Source organism: Xenopus laevis, chromosome 1L (assembly GCF_017654675.1).
Source record: "Xenopus laevis strain J_2021 chromosome 1L, Xenopus_laevis_v10.1, whole genome shotgun sequence".
In the NCBI taxonomy this organism is placed as follows: Eukaryota; Metazoa; Chordata; class Amphibia; order Anura; family Pipidae; genus Xenopus; species Xenopus laevis.
In genome coordinates, this window is record NC_054371.1 from 142,238,039 (window position 1) to 142,252,932 (window position 14,894).

At 37.8% G+C, this 14,894-nt stretch overlaps 1 protein-coding gene across 2 annotated transcripts in view; it reads right to left on the reverse strand.

Moving 5' to 3' along the window:
- The window catches only part of trpm6.L (transient receptor potential cation channel, subfamily M, member 6 L homeolog), a 79,629-nt gene that overhangs the window by 60,515 nt on the left and 4,220 nt on the right, over positions 1-14,894 (reverse strand). For both annotated transcript variants that reach the window (XM_041564279.1, XM_018258825.2), the window contains exons 2-6: positions 9,983-10,062; positions 7,757-7,795; positions 4,851-5,031; positions 1,719-1,932; positions 1,000-1,124 (exon numbers count right to left, since the gene is read on the reverse strand). In XM_041564279.1, coding sequence (XP_041420213.1) covers positions 1,000-1,124; positions 1,719-1,932; positions 4,851-5,031; positions 7,757-7,795; positions 9,983-10,062 — 639 coding nt within the window. The remainder of the gene's footprint in view (positions 1-999; positions 1,125-1,718; positions 1,933-4,850; positions 5,032-7,756; positions 7,796-9,982; positions 10,063-14,894) is intronic.

Here is a 14,894-nt window from a genome sequence, read left to right on the forward strand (position 1 = left end):
GAATGCACCAATAGGTGGCTGAACTGTATATAGTGATGGTAACATAACTTTAATCTGAATAAAGATAACTGTCCGTCCAGTTCAGTGTAGCCCCCATCCTGTATACACATTCTGTATGCAGAATCTAACACCTTTCAGTTCTACCCCCTGCTGAATTTCCTCTCTATGCTTTACACCTACAGATAAGAGCAGTACTCGAAACAAAGAGATATAATTGTATGCTATATTTAAGAGCATGGAACAGGCGGTTATTATCAGATTGCATTGTTTGTCCTATTAGGATTCTCCCAAAAAGCAGAATGAAAACGGGGACACAAAAGCAAGTGAGTGTTAAGGAACTCAGACAATGGATAATAAAACCCATTCTTATGGGAATTTTGGGCCTCCCTGTTGAATTAATATTATATACTACTGGACTGTTAAATTAATGGAAAATGAACATGAAGATTAACGAGTGTTGATATTTTCAAAACTCCTTTACACTCTTAGCAATGTTAAAGGTTCAGTAACACCAAAAATGTAAAGTTTATTAAAGTAATTAAAATATGTGTCTGCACTGGTAAAATTGGTATGTTTGTTTCAGAAGACTACTATAGTTTATATAAACAAGCTGCTTTGTAACCATGGGGGCAGCCATTCAGCCATTCATCTGCTGGAAAAAAAGGAGAAAAGGCACAGCAGATAATAGATGAAATATCATTGTATTGGACAGGGCTTATTTCTTATGTGTATGTAACTTTGTGCCTTTTCTCCTTTTTCCAGTTTGGTCTCCTCATTTGGTTTGCTCTCATTGCTACACAGCAGCTTGTTTATATAAACTATAGTAGTCTTAATGAAGCAAACACACACCTTTTACCAGTTCATGTTAACTGTATATTATATATTAATTACTTTAAAATGCTTTCATTTCTTGGTGTTAACTGTTCCTACAGTAATACAGATAAACAAAATAGCAAACAAAGACTTAATAAAGGTTAGAACAGATAGGGATTGCCTCACATCTTTGCCAATTAGATCCTGCTGGTTCTCAATAACTCCCCATGGTGGTATACCAATTGCACAAATTTTTCGCAGGTGTTGAGAAGCGTGAGCTTTCAAAGCATCGCCCACGTGTTTGGAGGCCCCTGAAAAAAAGGGAATAGTGTCAGCTCCCTAGTACAAAAAACACAGCAGTTGTAGTTTGTCAATACTATTGACTCAATGGCACTTATAAATTTAAACACCAGTCTTTGCTACCATGCTTATCATTTCTGAAAAGGCACTAAATATGAATATAGTCATGAATTTACTGCCAATTTATAGAATATTTATATCAGGGTACTGTAATATTTCCAAAGCAGACAAATTGCATATCATTTCACTACAGTGCTGGAGGGCTATGGGTACATTTAAATCCCATAAACACGTGTGCCACTGCCAATGGCTGGTGCTACTAGCTTGTGCCAGAATGAACATTCTGAGCAACGTGCTGACAGGTGCAACAGAGGTCTGTACTAAATGCCTGCCCTCACACCATCCATCATTACACCATCACATGTCCTAAATGAAGTTCAAGGTATGTTTGTACCAGGGGATGCCAACATTCCACCGATCCATATGGCCAGGTGTGGGCAGCACCAAATGCAGAGAAGGGCATAGTTATTTTTCTGAGTGGTACAAAACACAACTCATTGAATACATTCGTATTTATTACATTAAAAAATATGCACAAAATGTACCGGTATTAATGCCCTCTGTCAGGATCCATGCTCCTGTAGTCTCAGCAGCCTTTACCAATCCTTTGCCAAAAACTTGCTTTACTTTGGATGGAAGCTTAAAATTCTGGATCCCGCCATGGACAGAGATCACAAGCTTTGGCAGTTCCATTTGCCATTCTTTAATCATCAGATGCATTAACAGATCCAACTCGGTATCATAGGATATCCTTATGTACTGGAAGTGGATATAAAGGAATAATACAGATAGGAACGATAAATGTTTTTTTTAAAGTAGAGATGGAGAATTATGAAGATTACGGGAGGCTTAGACGTTTCAGAGGGGTAAAAGCATATGCATAGCGCCTGTACTCTTTTTCCTTTAATGCTACCTGCAATTTATCCACAGCACCAACAGATGCCTGTGCATTCAAGATAATGGGTTTAGGGCATTACCTTCATTTGATACCTAAGTTAAGTGTACTTTGCCTCTCAACAGATCTCTCATCAGGCAGAAATGTCATGTGTGGTTAGATGAAAAAGCTTCTTTAAGAAATGCTGAGTAAAAATGGTTGAAGTCTCCATATTTTATCTTTTTTTTCCAAGTTCTCCAGAACTGTTTAAAGGGGTGGTTCCCCTTTGAGTTAACTTTTAGTATGACATAGAGAGGGATATTCTGAGACCATTTGCAAAAATGTTTTATTATTTGTGGTTTTTGAGTTATTTAGCTTTTTATGCAGCAACTCTCCAGTTTGCAATTTCAGCCATCTGGTTGCTAGGATCCAAATGACCCTAGCAACCATGCAGAAGAGACTGGAATATGAATAGGAGAGGCTGAAATAGGAAGATGAGAAATAAAAAGTAGAAATAACAATAAATATGTATTCTTACAGAGCATATGTTTGTAGATGGGGTCAGTGACCCTCGTTTGAAAGCGGGAAAGATTCAATTCAAAAAGAATCAATTAAAAAATCAATCAAAAAGAATCAATTAAAAAATCAATTAAAAAGAAAAAATTAAGACCAATAGAAAAGTTGCTTAGAATTAGCCATTATATAACATACTAAAAGTTAACCTGAAGGTGAATTTAGGCCTTTAGGCCTTTGGCTTCAATCTTTTCTTTAAAGGGGTGGTTCACCTTTAAGTTAACTTATAGTATGTTATTGAATGGCTAATTCTAAGCAACTTTTCAATTGGCCTTCATTCATTCTTTCTTTTTTTTTTTTTTATAATTTTTGAATTATTTGCCTCCGTCTTCTGACTTTTTCACTGACCCAATCTAAAAACAAATGCTTTGTAAGGCTACACATTTATTGCTATTGTTACTCAATATTTAGTTATTCATCTTTCTATTCAGGTCCTCTCCTATTCATATTCCAGTCTCTTATTCAAATCAATGTATGGTTGCTAGGGAAATTTGGACCATAGCAGCTGGATTGCAGTAATTGAAAACTGGAGAGCTGCTGAATAAACAGCTAAATAATTCAAAAACCACAAACTAATAGAAAAGAAATGAAAAGAACAGCTATCTCGCTATCCTGCAGATGTTTTCTGATGTTGCTGTTTGTTGGACTAATTGGTCAAATTAGTTTTGAGTTTACCTCAGGGTAAATGAATGAAATACACCAAGTGGGAAGTTTTTTGCAAAATTAATATAAATTGGTATGAAATTTAAAAAAATGTATGGTGCTTTTAGTATTATTATTATTGGTATTAGTATTATAAGTGCCAACTGATTAGGCAGTGATATACACTCATTTGAATGAATTGCAAAGACATTATTTAGCACTTACACTCCTAAGGCAGCTAATAAAACCAATTAATATGTCATCTTTATTACACCATATCACAAATCTCTTCTTCTTCTTCGGGGCTACTAATCTCCCCGAACTGCCTTCATGAGGCAACTTCGGGCGACTTCGGAAAACGAAGTGCTCCAAGTGCCATCCCGCCTGCGATTTACATTCTAGATCAAAATCAAAAAATTGTGACGAATGGCTGGACACCAAAAGACAGTAGGTGACCTTTCATTTGCCACTAAGTAAGCTAGTTCAGGAAGTGGTAACACCGAAAAAAGTAACAAAGTGTAATTATGCCCCTGACGAAGCCGAAGGTATCGGCGAAACGCGTAGGGCGGGCATAGGTGGACGGTGGAGTGCTTAGCTCCCACGCAGTCCCAACGTAGATAGGCAGGTCTTGCACGGGGGTATCTGCTTGGAAGGGAGGGAGCGGGCGGGTTGTGGCCTCCAGGTATATGGAGGGGTTTAATTCAATTCCACAACAATTAATGAAGTCTCTTTGAGACCCCACCGTCACACCTTATGCTGAATTTGTTTTAAACTGCATGTCATTTTTATGGAAACGGTCCAGCACTGCCGACGGATTGGTTGGCTAGTGGGTGTGTGTCTCAGTGAGCGTGTCTTTTAGAATTTCAATAGTAAAAGTTACGTTTTAATTACACTTTGTTACTTTTTTCGGTGTTACCACTTCCTGAACTAGCTTACTTAGTGGCAAATGAAAGGTCACCTACTGTCTTTTGGTGTCCAGCCATTCGTCACAATTTTTTGATTTTGATTTTGATTACACTTGTGTGTTTAAAGCTTGCAGTGGAGTGGAACACATATACTGAATTGAGCTCAACTATTTTCTTGTTTATGATTTACATTCTAGCCAGCGGGAAGGCAGGGGAAGGCAGTTGGGGGAGATTAGTCACCCCGAAGAAGAGAAGATTTGTCGCCGGGCGACTAATTTCGAATCTGAAGGTGTGTCTCTGCCCTAACAGTTGCCTTTAATGCAACTGAGAGATTCTGCTCAGCAGGGCCAAAGATAAGAAATGTATCAACTAATGTATCAATTTAGAACAGTTTACAGAGTCAGTGAGCACACCCTTACACTTAATTATTAGTAAAACGCTGGATTAAAATGGATATTGAGTATTGAAGACTAAAGAGAAAGAGCATCAATTTTGGTTCCCTAATACAGCTAAGCTGCTAACATCAAAATATAATACCAGTCTGTTAAATTAAAAGATTTTGCACACATCCCACAACCCTAATTTTATTTTCCTTGAGTTCATATTCAATGAATTATCTGCTGAAAGTAAAACTGGGATTCAGCTATATTTCAGTCATTGGATTGACATAGAACACAGCATACCTTTGCGTGATAGGTGTGATCGCCATCTTGAAAATTTATTGTGCCAAATGCATCAGTGGGACTTGCTTTTGTATGCTTTAGAATACTCCACTCTTCTTCTTCTCTGTCTTGGGGGGAAGGACAAATTGGCCATCCATAATCTAACCCAGGGTGATCTCCAATTAACCGTCCACAACAACACCTAAAGCACAACCTATATTTAGTTTTTATGATATAAAATATTCATAATATTGGGTACATTCATTTCAGTGACCCCCAAAAATGTAAAGAACGTAGAACAGTAGCTGCATGCAACAGGCCAGATGATCTCTTTCAGACAAAGCCAATGCCAACTCTCTGACATGGTGAGATAAATGAATGGTTTTCTGTATTGTAAATTTGCTATCTGTGCCTGAATTCTGGCTACAACATTTACAGAAGTCATCCTCCACCGACTCTTATAGAGAAGTGATGGGATTCAGCCAAAAAAGAATGTATTATATAATACTTTGTCACTCAAGAGCATCCTGAATAAAATGATTAAGGATTTATCTAGTTCTTATAAGTGAAACATACTCATTTACAAGGTACCGTATATACTCGAGTATAAGCCGAGTTTTTCAGCCCCCAAAATATGCTGAAAAACTCTACCTCGGCTTATACTCGGGTCAAGCGCAAAAACGGTCGCCGGCGTCTAAGAATAGTTGCTGGCATCCAAGAATAGTTGCCGGTGTCCAAGAATAGTCTCCAAGAATATTCGCCGGAGTCCAAGAATGGTCGCCGGCATCCAAAAATGAGACGCCGGCACCTCCAATGGGAGCAGAAACCCTCAATTTTTTGATTGAAACTTACCAAAAGCTGCTTCATTTCTCACCCTAGGCTTATTCTCGGGTCAATAAGCTTTCCCAGTTTTTGGAGGTAAAATTAGGTACCTCGGCTTATACTCGGGATGGCTTATACTCGAGTATATACAGTACTTGTTATAGGAAGCAAACAGCAGTATAGTAAAAAAAAATAGGAATCACTAGCTCCTATGGTTTTGTACCCACAAGGCCACACAATTATCTGAGTGTCTGTGTATCTGTGCTTGCTATAAGTATTAGTGGTGTATATGGATGACGCTTCTTTTTACCTCAGTTAGGTAAGTAGAATGACAGCTTCCACTCAAATAAATACAAAATATCTAAATAGGGGTCCCTATGAATAAACCATCTACTAAACAAAATCTTATTCCTTCTTATCTCAGGAGCCTGTAATCATAAGTATTTGATGCCTCACGCCACAACTAGAATTAGCCACAAACTCCGCGCCCTACCAATTTGTGACAGCTTGCTGTTTGTAAGCTGTAAGTGTACCTGAACCTGATGGTCTGGGGCATGTACTCCGGGGCCCCTGTTCTAAGTATGTACCCCATACCATTTACTGGATCCCACTTTCACATAGTAATTCTGTTATATGGCCAAACAGAGGCTGAAGGCTTGAGCTGTTCTCAGCCTGAGAGAAGCAGCCTCCCTGCTCCTGCCCAAAGTGATTTGAATCTGATAAGCCTGCGTGCACACACAGTGAAGCAAAGCAGGGGACAGCATGGAGATGCCTCCTTAGCTTATTTGGGCTGACCTCAGCTTCAGCTCCTCTGTGTGTGCACATGCAGGCTGATCGGATTCAAATCATTTGGGCAGGGGCAGGGAGGCTGCTTCTACCCAGGCTGACAACAGCTCGAGCCTTCAGCCTGTGTGCCAATGGCCTTAAGCAAGCTGCCAATTGGTAATAATACTACAGATAGTTGTAAGCACGACACCAACAGCCAGCCCAGATATATACAATAATGAAATCACAGACATATAAGGGGTATATTTATCAAAGAGTAAAGTTAGAGATCACCACAGCCCTCTAGAGGGAAATTCCACCACTCTCCATTCATTTCTATGGGATTTTGAAAGGCATATTTATCAAAGGATGAACTTTCACTTTCACCCATTGATAAATACTCTTTAAGAATTTCACTCTAGAGGACTGTGGCGATCTCTAACTTCACTCTTTGATAAGTATACCCCTAAGTGTCTCAGAACTCTGTGTTACCTTTGCAACCAATCCAGTAATATGAAAGTTAACATTATCAGCCCAGTATCATGTTAAGCATGTAATGTAAAACATGTTCCACATGCCCAAACTTACTGCCCTAGCTTACTACTAACAGTTTAGCTCATCAGTATATGTGTAAACGGATCCAGATAAAAGGTGGCCATACACGATAAGATCCGCTCTCTTGGCGAGGTTGCTGAACAAGCAGATATTAACCCGATATGCCCACCAAAGGCAGGGCATATGGGGTTAATCCGATCATTTGGTCCTATGGCCAATTGATTGGATTACAACGAAGCAAATGGGCACCAATAGGTCGTAAGACCACATCAGACCTGATATTGATCGGGGAGACCCGTCGGAAGCCCCCGCAGACGGGCAGATAAGCAGCCGAACTGGTCTAAAGGACGATATTGGCAGCTTTAATCTGCCCATGTATGGCCACCTCAAATCTCGGATTCTGCCTTGAGACCCATTATTTGCTATGAAATCTATTACCTGTCTCCTTTTGATTGTGGATCCTGACACAGAATAGTTTAAGAAACAATGGATGTGTACTGCCACTTTAGAGGCAGATCTACATGGTTGAGAATTGGGACAAATGGCTCAATACTGACCTCATGACCCTTACTTTATTCTTACAAGTTGCTGGAATGGAGTCAGAGTCTGTTTTTTACTTTAAAGGTGGCCACACACGATCAAATCCGCTCGTTTGGCAAAATTAGACAAATTAGACACAAAAATTTTTATTTCTGGTCTAGATATTTTTTAAGGCAACATATAAACGTGATGAGTTACATGGCTAGAATATGTTACTTTAATGTGGAGTGGCTTGTTTTTTTTACCTTATTAGAGTCTGGCAAACCTGACATCCGCCATGGCATCTGCAAAAGGAACAGAACATAATCATCAGATAATGGTTGGCACTACTGCAGATTGCCAATGTCTTTTTTGTGGTATTAGGACTAAATGCTATGAATTTTCCAAAAAAAAAGCAAACCCTGTAATAATTATCAAATTAAGTGCCCGATTTATAAACAAGGAATTTTTAAACGTTTTTAAACATCATAACATTGTCTTGGCATTCATTTATAATTTTGCTGTAAACATATTTACCCAAGGCTTTTACATTACCTATCTGATCCCCTATGTTCCTCTATGAGGGGAGCTGCCTTATTTTGCAGCAGTAGTGCTTAACCCTTTATTAAAAGCTATAACAGACAAGGTGAGAAGGGATAGTTAGGTTGGCAAAACTGTCAGTCTTAGGAACTTCAAGTAAGAGTTAGTTACAAAAACCAACATGACCTATAGGTAATGTAATTAATATTTTGAACGTCTTCAATGATTACTCAGCAAGTCCAGTTGTTTTAGATGTACCTATACTAGATATTTTGAAGAGTAGTCAGTACACAATCTACTGTGTGTGCACTGACAGGTACAGGATCAGCCGCCAGCACATATACACACATAGCAAATTTCCTCACAAAAATGCATACTTTAATTAACGTGCTTACAGGTTGATCCTGTGCCTGTCAGTGGGGATGGAAGGACATAGAATTTTTTTCTCTCTTTTTTAGTTAATAATGAACAAGGATATTACAAAAAATATTAGACAAGGGTTTACAGAGTAAGAACAGTATTAGAGGACCATAATTGCAAGAATTTACAATCTAATCCCTGGAATTTCATAATACTTGGCAATATGTGCAATAAATGCATTCATTTCAGCAAGATTGTACATGTGGCTGCAATCGTAACTATACCCTATAGTGTGAAGGACTCTGCACTGATGTAAATGGTTATAAATCTAGTGAACTGACCCCATACATTGCTTGTGCACTGGATGTGATGAAAACATATTTTGTGTATGGCATATTAGGTGCACCTTATAACGCTTTCATAAACACTTTCTATGTTCTCATAAATATTGATTTTTTTTATCAAAGAATTGGGTGCAAATATATGCCATTTTGTAAGAACCTTCATCTCAAGATGTAAATGTTTATTAAAAGATCAGTCCTGTAGGGTGATAGCACATTGGGTGATAGTACATATCACATTGTCATGCAACAAGTTTATAAACTTGCTCCCATTAACAGCCCTGGCAGTAATATTGCTCCAGTCAATATCCGGGTAATAAAAATCTCCCATTATTATTACTTTCCCAAACTAGCAGCCTTTTCTATTTGCATCAGGAGCTTAGCCTCCTCCTCTTCACTTACATTAGGGGGTCTATAGCATATGCCTACAATTAATTTGCTGGACTCTTTACAATCAGTGAAGAAATCCACCATAAGGCTTCTGCCCCCTAATTTTCCAACATCATCTCATCCTTTATACTAGCTTTTAAACCCTGCCTAACCCTACCAAAAGTAACTGGTTAAGGGCCCTAGAAAATCAGGAGAGATTATTGTGTTTATGTGGTGCAAATTGCATTTAGATGCCTATCAGGTAAATACAATTTCTTGACTGACGTATAGAACTTGCATACAAATTTCCTTTGTTACTTATACTAAACAATGGTTTTGTTGCGGTAGCATTCTTGTTTGCATTCCAGTACACCCCCTTGTTCAACACAAGTTCAATAAACTTGTGAAGTAGACAATTAGATTAAGGGTTCTTACACTCGGATGTTTTTTCGTGCGCTCCCCATGTGTTGTGCTTTCTTTATTTCAGTCCCAGGGGAGCGCAGGAGTAGACACACTCCATTATTGTAAAGGGGGCTGTACTCACACAGACGCATGTAAGTGCCGAACGCAGGTGGAATGCAACATGCTGCGTCCCACCTGCGTTGGGCGCTTACATGCGTCCTTCACAATAATTGAGTGTGTCTACTCTTGTGCTCCCCTGCAGCTGAACGGAAGAAAACGCAACATGTGTAAGAACCCTTACAGTGCCTTACAGATAAACTAACCCCATTATGCAGAGGGGTTATCTGTGCACTGGTAATCTAATTATCTACCTTACAGAAACATGAAATATTTTAATATTTTCCCTATTTAAACTTTAAACTCAAGTTTTTCCAGAAACCCTCCAACTTTACAAATAACGTAACAGAACATAAAATCTACCTGTGTGGATCTCTTGATGATGGTATGATTTTTGCACATTCTCTTTTATTGTAGATTCCTTCAATCCATGATTTCTGAGACTTAAAAATAAAAAATGCATGTTAATTAGTGAGCTAATATTTTCACAGTGGAAATGGCATTACTTACTTTTAGAATTAAAGAGAAACAAATCCAGTATGTTTAAGATGTAATTATGGTTCTAAGTAGCAAAACAGCTTTTAATTGTAGTTTTCATTATGGTTTGTGGGTGCCCTCCTTTTGGTACAGGTGCTTGCTTGTGACCCGTTTATAAAACCCCCATTCACATTTCACACCATGTAATTAGCAGCACTAGTAAAAATAAAGCAAAAGTAAAACCAAAAATACATTCAAACTCAATTAAATTCAAAAGCAAAATAAGCATCTACACAAACACGTTGAGAAAGGCTGAGCAAAAACAACAGTACTATACTGAGGTTGAATCCAAGTTTTCATAAAGGATATTTATCAAGTGCTTTAAATACACAAATACAGGATGTGTATTTCCTGCTGGGATGGTATAATGCCAATGTTATTAACAGGGTAAATGGCAAATATATATATATATATACTGTATATATGTATATATATATATATATCCGCACTCCAAGACAAACAGCTTCTGCAAACGAAGGGGTGCACGGTCATTTTGTATACACCAATTATCTTCAGATCAGCACTCCCTTTAAAAACTCAATTGTTTATTAATGCATGGTATCAAATGCACAACGTTTCTGTCCTCATTAGGACCTTTTTCATCTTTGACTTGACTTTGACGTAGTTGGCCAGCTTAAATATATTGCAATATATGGACAAACAATCCCTGTTTTGTTTAAAGGGTAAGGCATTTTTCAGTAGCAGTATGCACAAAATGTCTCTGTCTTAAATATATTGTTAATGGGTTGAGTGCAGACGACTCTTGTATATGTCTATATGTATTTTGTGGTCACAGCCTCATTGCACCCCCACCTAATGGTTTTTAAAATTAGTGGTGAGCACAACTTTCCCTTGTTTGTTATAGTTATACAGGAGCAGTGACCAGCTCCATGTTGTAGCTCCCACCCTTCCCAACTATAGTCAGGTGATCCCACTGGTGTCTAATAAAAGGGCAGCCAAGTTTGGGAGTTTTACTTTGAAAGCAGCTAGTAAGTTGCAGGTAAAACTTAGTCCCTTTGTAAAATGTATAATGAAGCAATAGAATTCTTAATGAATCAGATAAAATTGAGCATAGGACTGGCCAGATATGGGATGACTTTGACGTAGTTGGCCAGCTTAAATATATTGCAATATATGGACAAACAATCCCTGTTTTGTTTAAAGGGAAAGGCATTTTTCAGTAGCAGTATGCACAAAATGTCTCTGTCTTAAATATATTGTTAATGGGTTGAGTGGAGAGGACACAAGGAACACAAGGAGAGGCACATGTGAAAAAGGAAGAGCCTTGTTTAAGAAGGATAAACAAGAAAAGATATGTGTCACAAAGGATATTGTCGGCTGATGAACTGGGACGTTTATCTAAAGGATTGTCCTTTTGTCCTACTATAAATTTCAATTGGTTACAAAGGATTATAGACATTAATTGGTTTGTCAGGAAGTTGATGGATAAGGACAGCGACTTAGTTGATAAACAATACTAGAATCAAGTGAATAGTTCTACCTGTGAGGTAATGACAATGTATTGTTCAGTGATTATCGCACATTAATGAGCTGTAATGTTTTGACTTAAAGGGAACTAATGATGAAAATTTGATATTAGCGGCATCTCATGTCTTAAGTTGACATTGGAGTCAGATTTTTCTTGACAGTAAAGGTGGCCATACACTTACCAATAAAAGACCATATCGGCAGCTTATTGCCCAGTGTATGGGGCCCTAAAGCCCACAATTGGATCAGCACAATATCAATCACTCAAGGTGGGCATATCGGGGCAAGATCTGATCATTTGGTGACATCTGCAAACGAGCAAATCTGCTCATGTATGGCCACCTTTAGGCATTGACATTGGTGTGTGTTCCCATTGCCTAGACAATTTATTACAGCTGTCTATCAAAATAACCAACTCTGACGCAAAGCTGCATATAGAGAAAGACAAATTGCTATAAGGGTGATAGTGAAAAGTAACATGGTTATTTAAGAAACTGTACAGAAGTTGTAATTTATTATATTTGTAAAATGCCTTATTTTCATCAAGTAAAGACAATATTACATTTTCCATTTTGCATTAGTTCCCCTTTAAGGAGTTAAAAACAGATACTTCTGTTGTGGTCTAGCAGGCTAATAACCCCTTATTATGGCTGCATTTTAGATGCATTAAACTATGAAGCTGAGACAACTGGCCAAATGTCTATTCCATCCCATGGAAAATAGAAGAGTTTTGCGAGTTGTAAGTGCTTGGTAGGAGTTTAATGGACTGAGTGGAGGGATACATGTTTTTTTAGTGTTATTTTTAGGGTGAAGGCTGCCTCCATAAAATATTTTAATGGACTGGTAACATTAAGGGTTGAACTCCACAGAACAATGCAGAACCGATGAAAGGCATGCGACATGTCAGATGTGCCGAATATAATGGGACTGATCGAGAAATAGCAGGTACAAACTACATGTATCCGACACTACATGACTGTCGGATGTGAACGCCGCAGGCTACTTCTTCATGTGTAGTTTGTACCTGCGGTTTCTCAATCAGTCCCATTATATTCGGCATGTCCAACACATCGCATGTGTTTCATCGATGTACGATGAATCGTTCCATGGAGTTCAGTACTAAAAAGTGAAAATATTTGTATTGCATTTACAGTCTACAAATAAACTATTTCTTAGCTCAAGGAAAAATATAGAATCAATACAGCTCCAGGCAGTAATTTTCAACTGCAATGTGTTTTATTCAGCAGTGCAGGCACACTACATGTTTCGGGCAGTTGAAAATTACTGCCTGGAGCTGTATTGATTCTATATTTTTCCTTGAATTATGCACATGGGGTGTAACACAGACACCTACTGAATCTTACAGCAATAAAGTGAAGAAATTGGAGGCTGAATCATATCTACTCTATTAAACTATTTCTTAGCGACATGTCACATGTGGCGTTTTTTAAACCGTGTTTACACAAAGTCCCAACATGGTGTGAAAACAGCGAATGATGTGCATACACGTATCATATTTTACTGAATTTTCTAAAGATTTTACTTATGTGTTATATGCCATTATTAAGCAATTCCCACAATACCACTATTTAATGCACTTTGTGCAGATCCCACATTCATTGCAAGTGTTTCGGTGTGAGTCATTACCATTGCACATTGTGTTATTACTTGCATAAATGCACATGACAAAGTTCAGATTGACATAATGTTGTGGTGGTTTGTGGGAGATGTGAATTAGTGCTAAGGTTTGTGGCAGAGTAGAAGGAATTATGGGTAGTTACAAACACACTGCTGTATGAGGGTATAATAGCTCATCATTTCCACAGACATTTACTCCGCATAAAATTTTTTGTAAATGTTCTTTAAAAAAGATTTGGAAAAACTCCATGTGTGACATAACCCAATAGTAATAAATATTCTACTTTATAGGACCTGTGTATGGCCATTTTTATTGTGATAATTGTATGAGCTCTTTGAAGTATACCAGTTGAACCTTATAGCCTTCAAACAACAAAAACGATTAAAGGACTGAAGTCTAACTGAAGGTCATCAGCAGCAGACAGTTCTGCAGAATAATAGTATTACAGGAACATAGGAAATGTTTTTCCGAGGACAATGTCTTCAAACAAAATACAATACATTTGCAGCAAATACAATTTTAAACAGGTATGGGATGCGCGTTATCTGAAAACCCATTATCTAGACATATTTGAATTACAGAAAGGCCATCCCCCCATAGACTCCATATTAAGCAAAATAATAAAAATAATTATAATAATACGTTTTAAAAATTTGTTTTCTTTTTCTTTGTAATAATAAAACATACCTTGAACTTGAGCCCAACTAAGATAAGATCTAATTAATGGAGCTTATTGGTTTTAATTGATTTTTTTAATAAAAAACCCCAAGTCCTGAGCATTCTGGATAATAGATACCATACCTGTTCTGATTTATGTTCTGTTAAAAGTAGCATTGCATTTGGAAAACAAATGCCCTTCTAGATTAAAGCAAGTGTTATACCATTTCTTGTACCTGTTCATGTTTATCACTTTTCCATCCAATCTGCTTAGGCCAAAAGACTTGTTTACTGAATGCAAGGTACATAAGTTCAAATGGCACAATTCCAGTAACATGTTTTCCAGCTAGTAAACAATGTTAAACAGAGTGTTGTTTCCTTTACTTTTTCCCCTTCTGGCAAAACCTGACAGACCTAATATGATCACTGAACAAAATGAAGCCAGCTATCTAATAGACCTGTGAAGAGACATGCAAGGGTGACTTCTAGTACAATAATTCAAGAGACTGAACCACCAGTGGAGAAACGGACGGAAATATACTGCTTTCATTAGTAATTACAGATACAAATAACTTTAAAACGACTTAAAATGTTTAACTAATATAATATTGGAAAATTGCTTAGAATTATTTTAGATAATTTTAAAATTTGGTTATGCTGTCCATTTGCCTGCAAATCTGATTGGCTTATCTGTCAATGCTGGGCACACTAAGGTTGCCAGATCACTAGAAAATTCAGAGGCACCTGGAATATGCATTTACTGCATTTAAAATAAACTGCAAACATTGCAGCCCTTTAGCAGGATGTGTCCGTAAATGTTGAAGTCATCTGGGAACCGTACTGTACAAGCCTACCTCTCAATTGGAGCAATGACATTTTGGCATTCAATTAAAGTGGAGAACTGCTCAGTGGTGCAAATGTTTCGTTATGTGAAGCAGACACCAAAGGCCCACT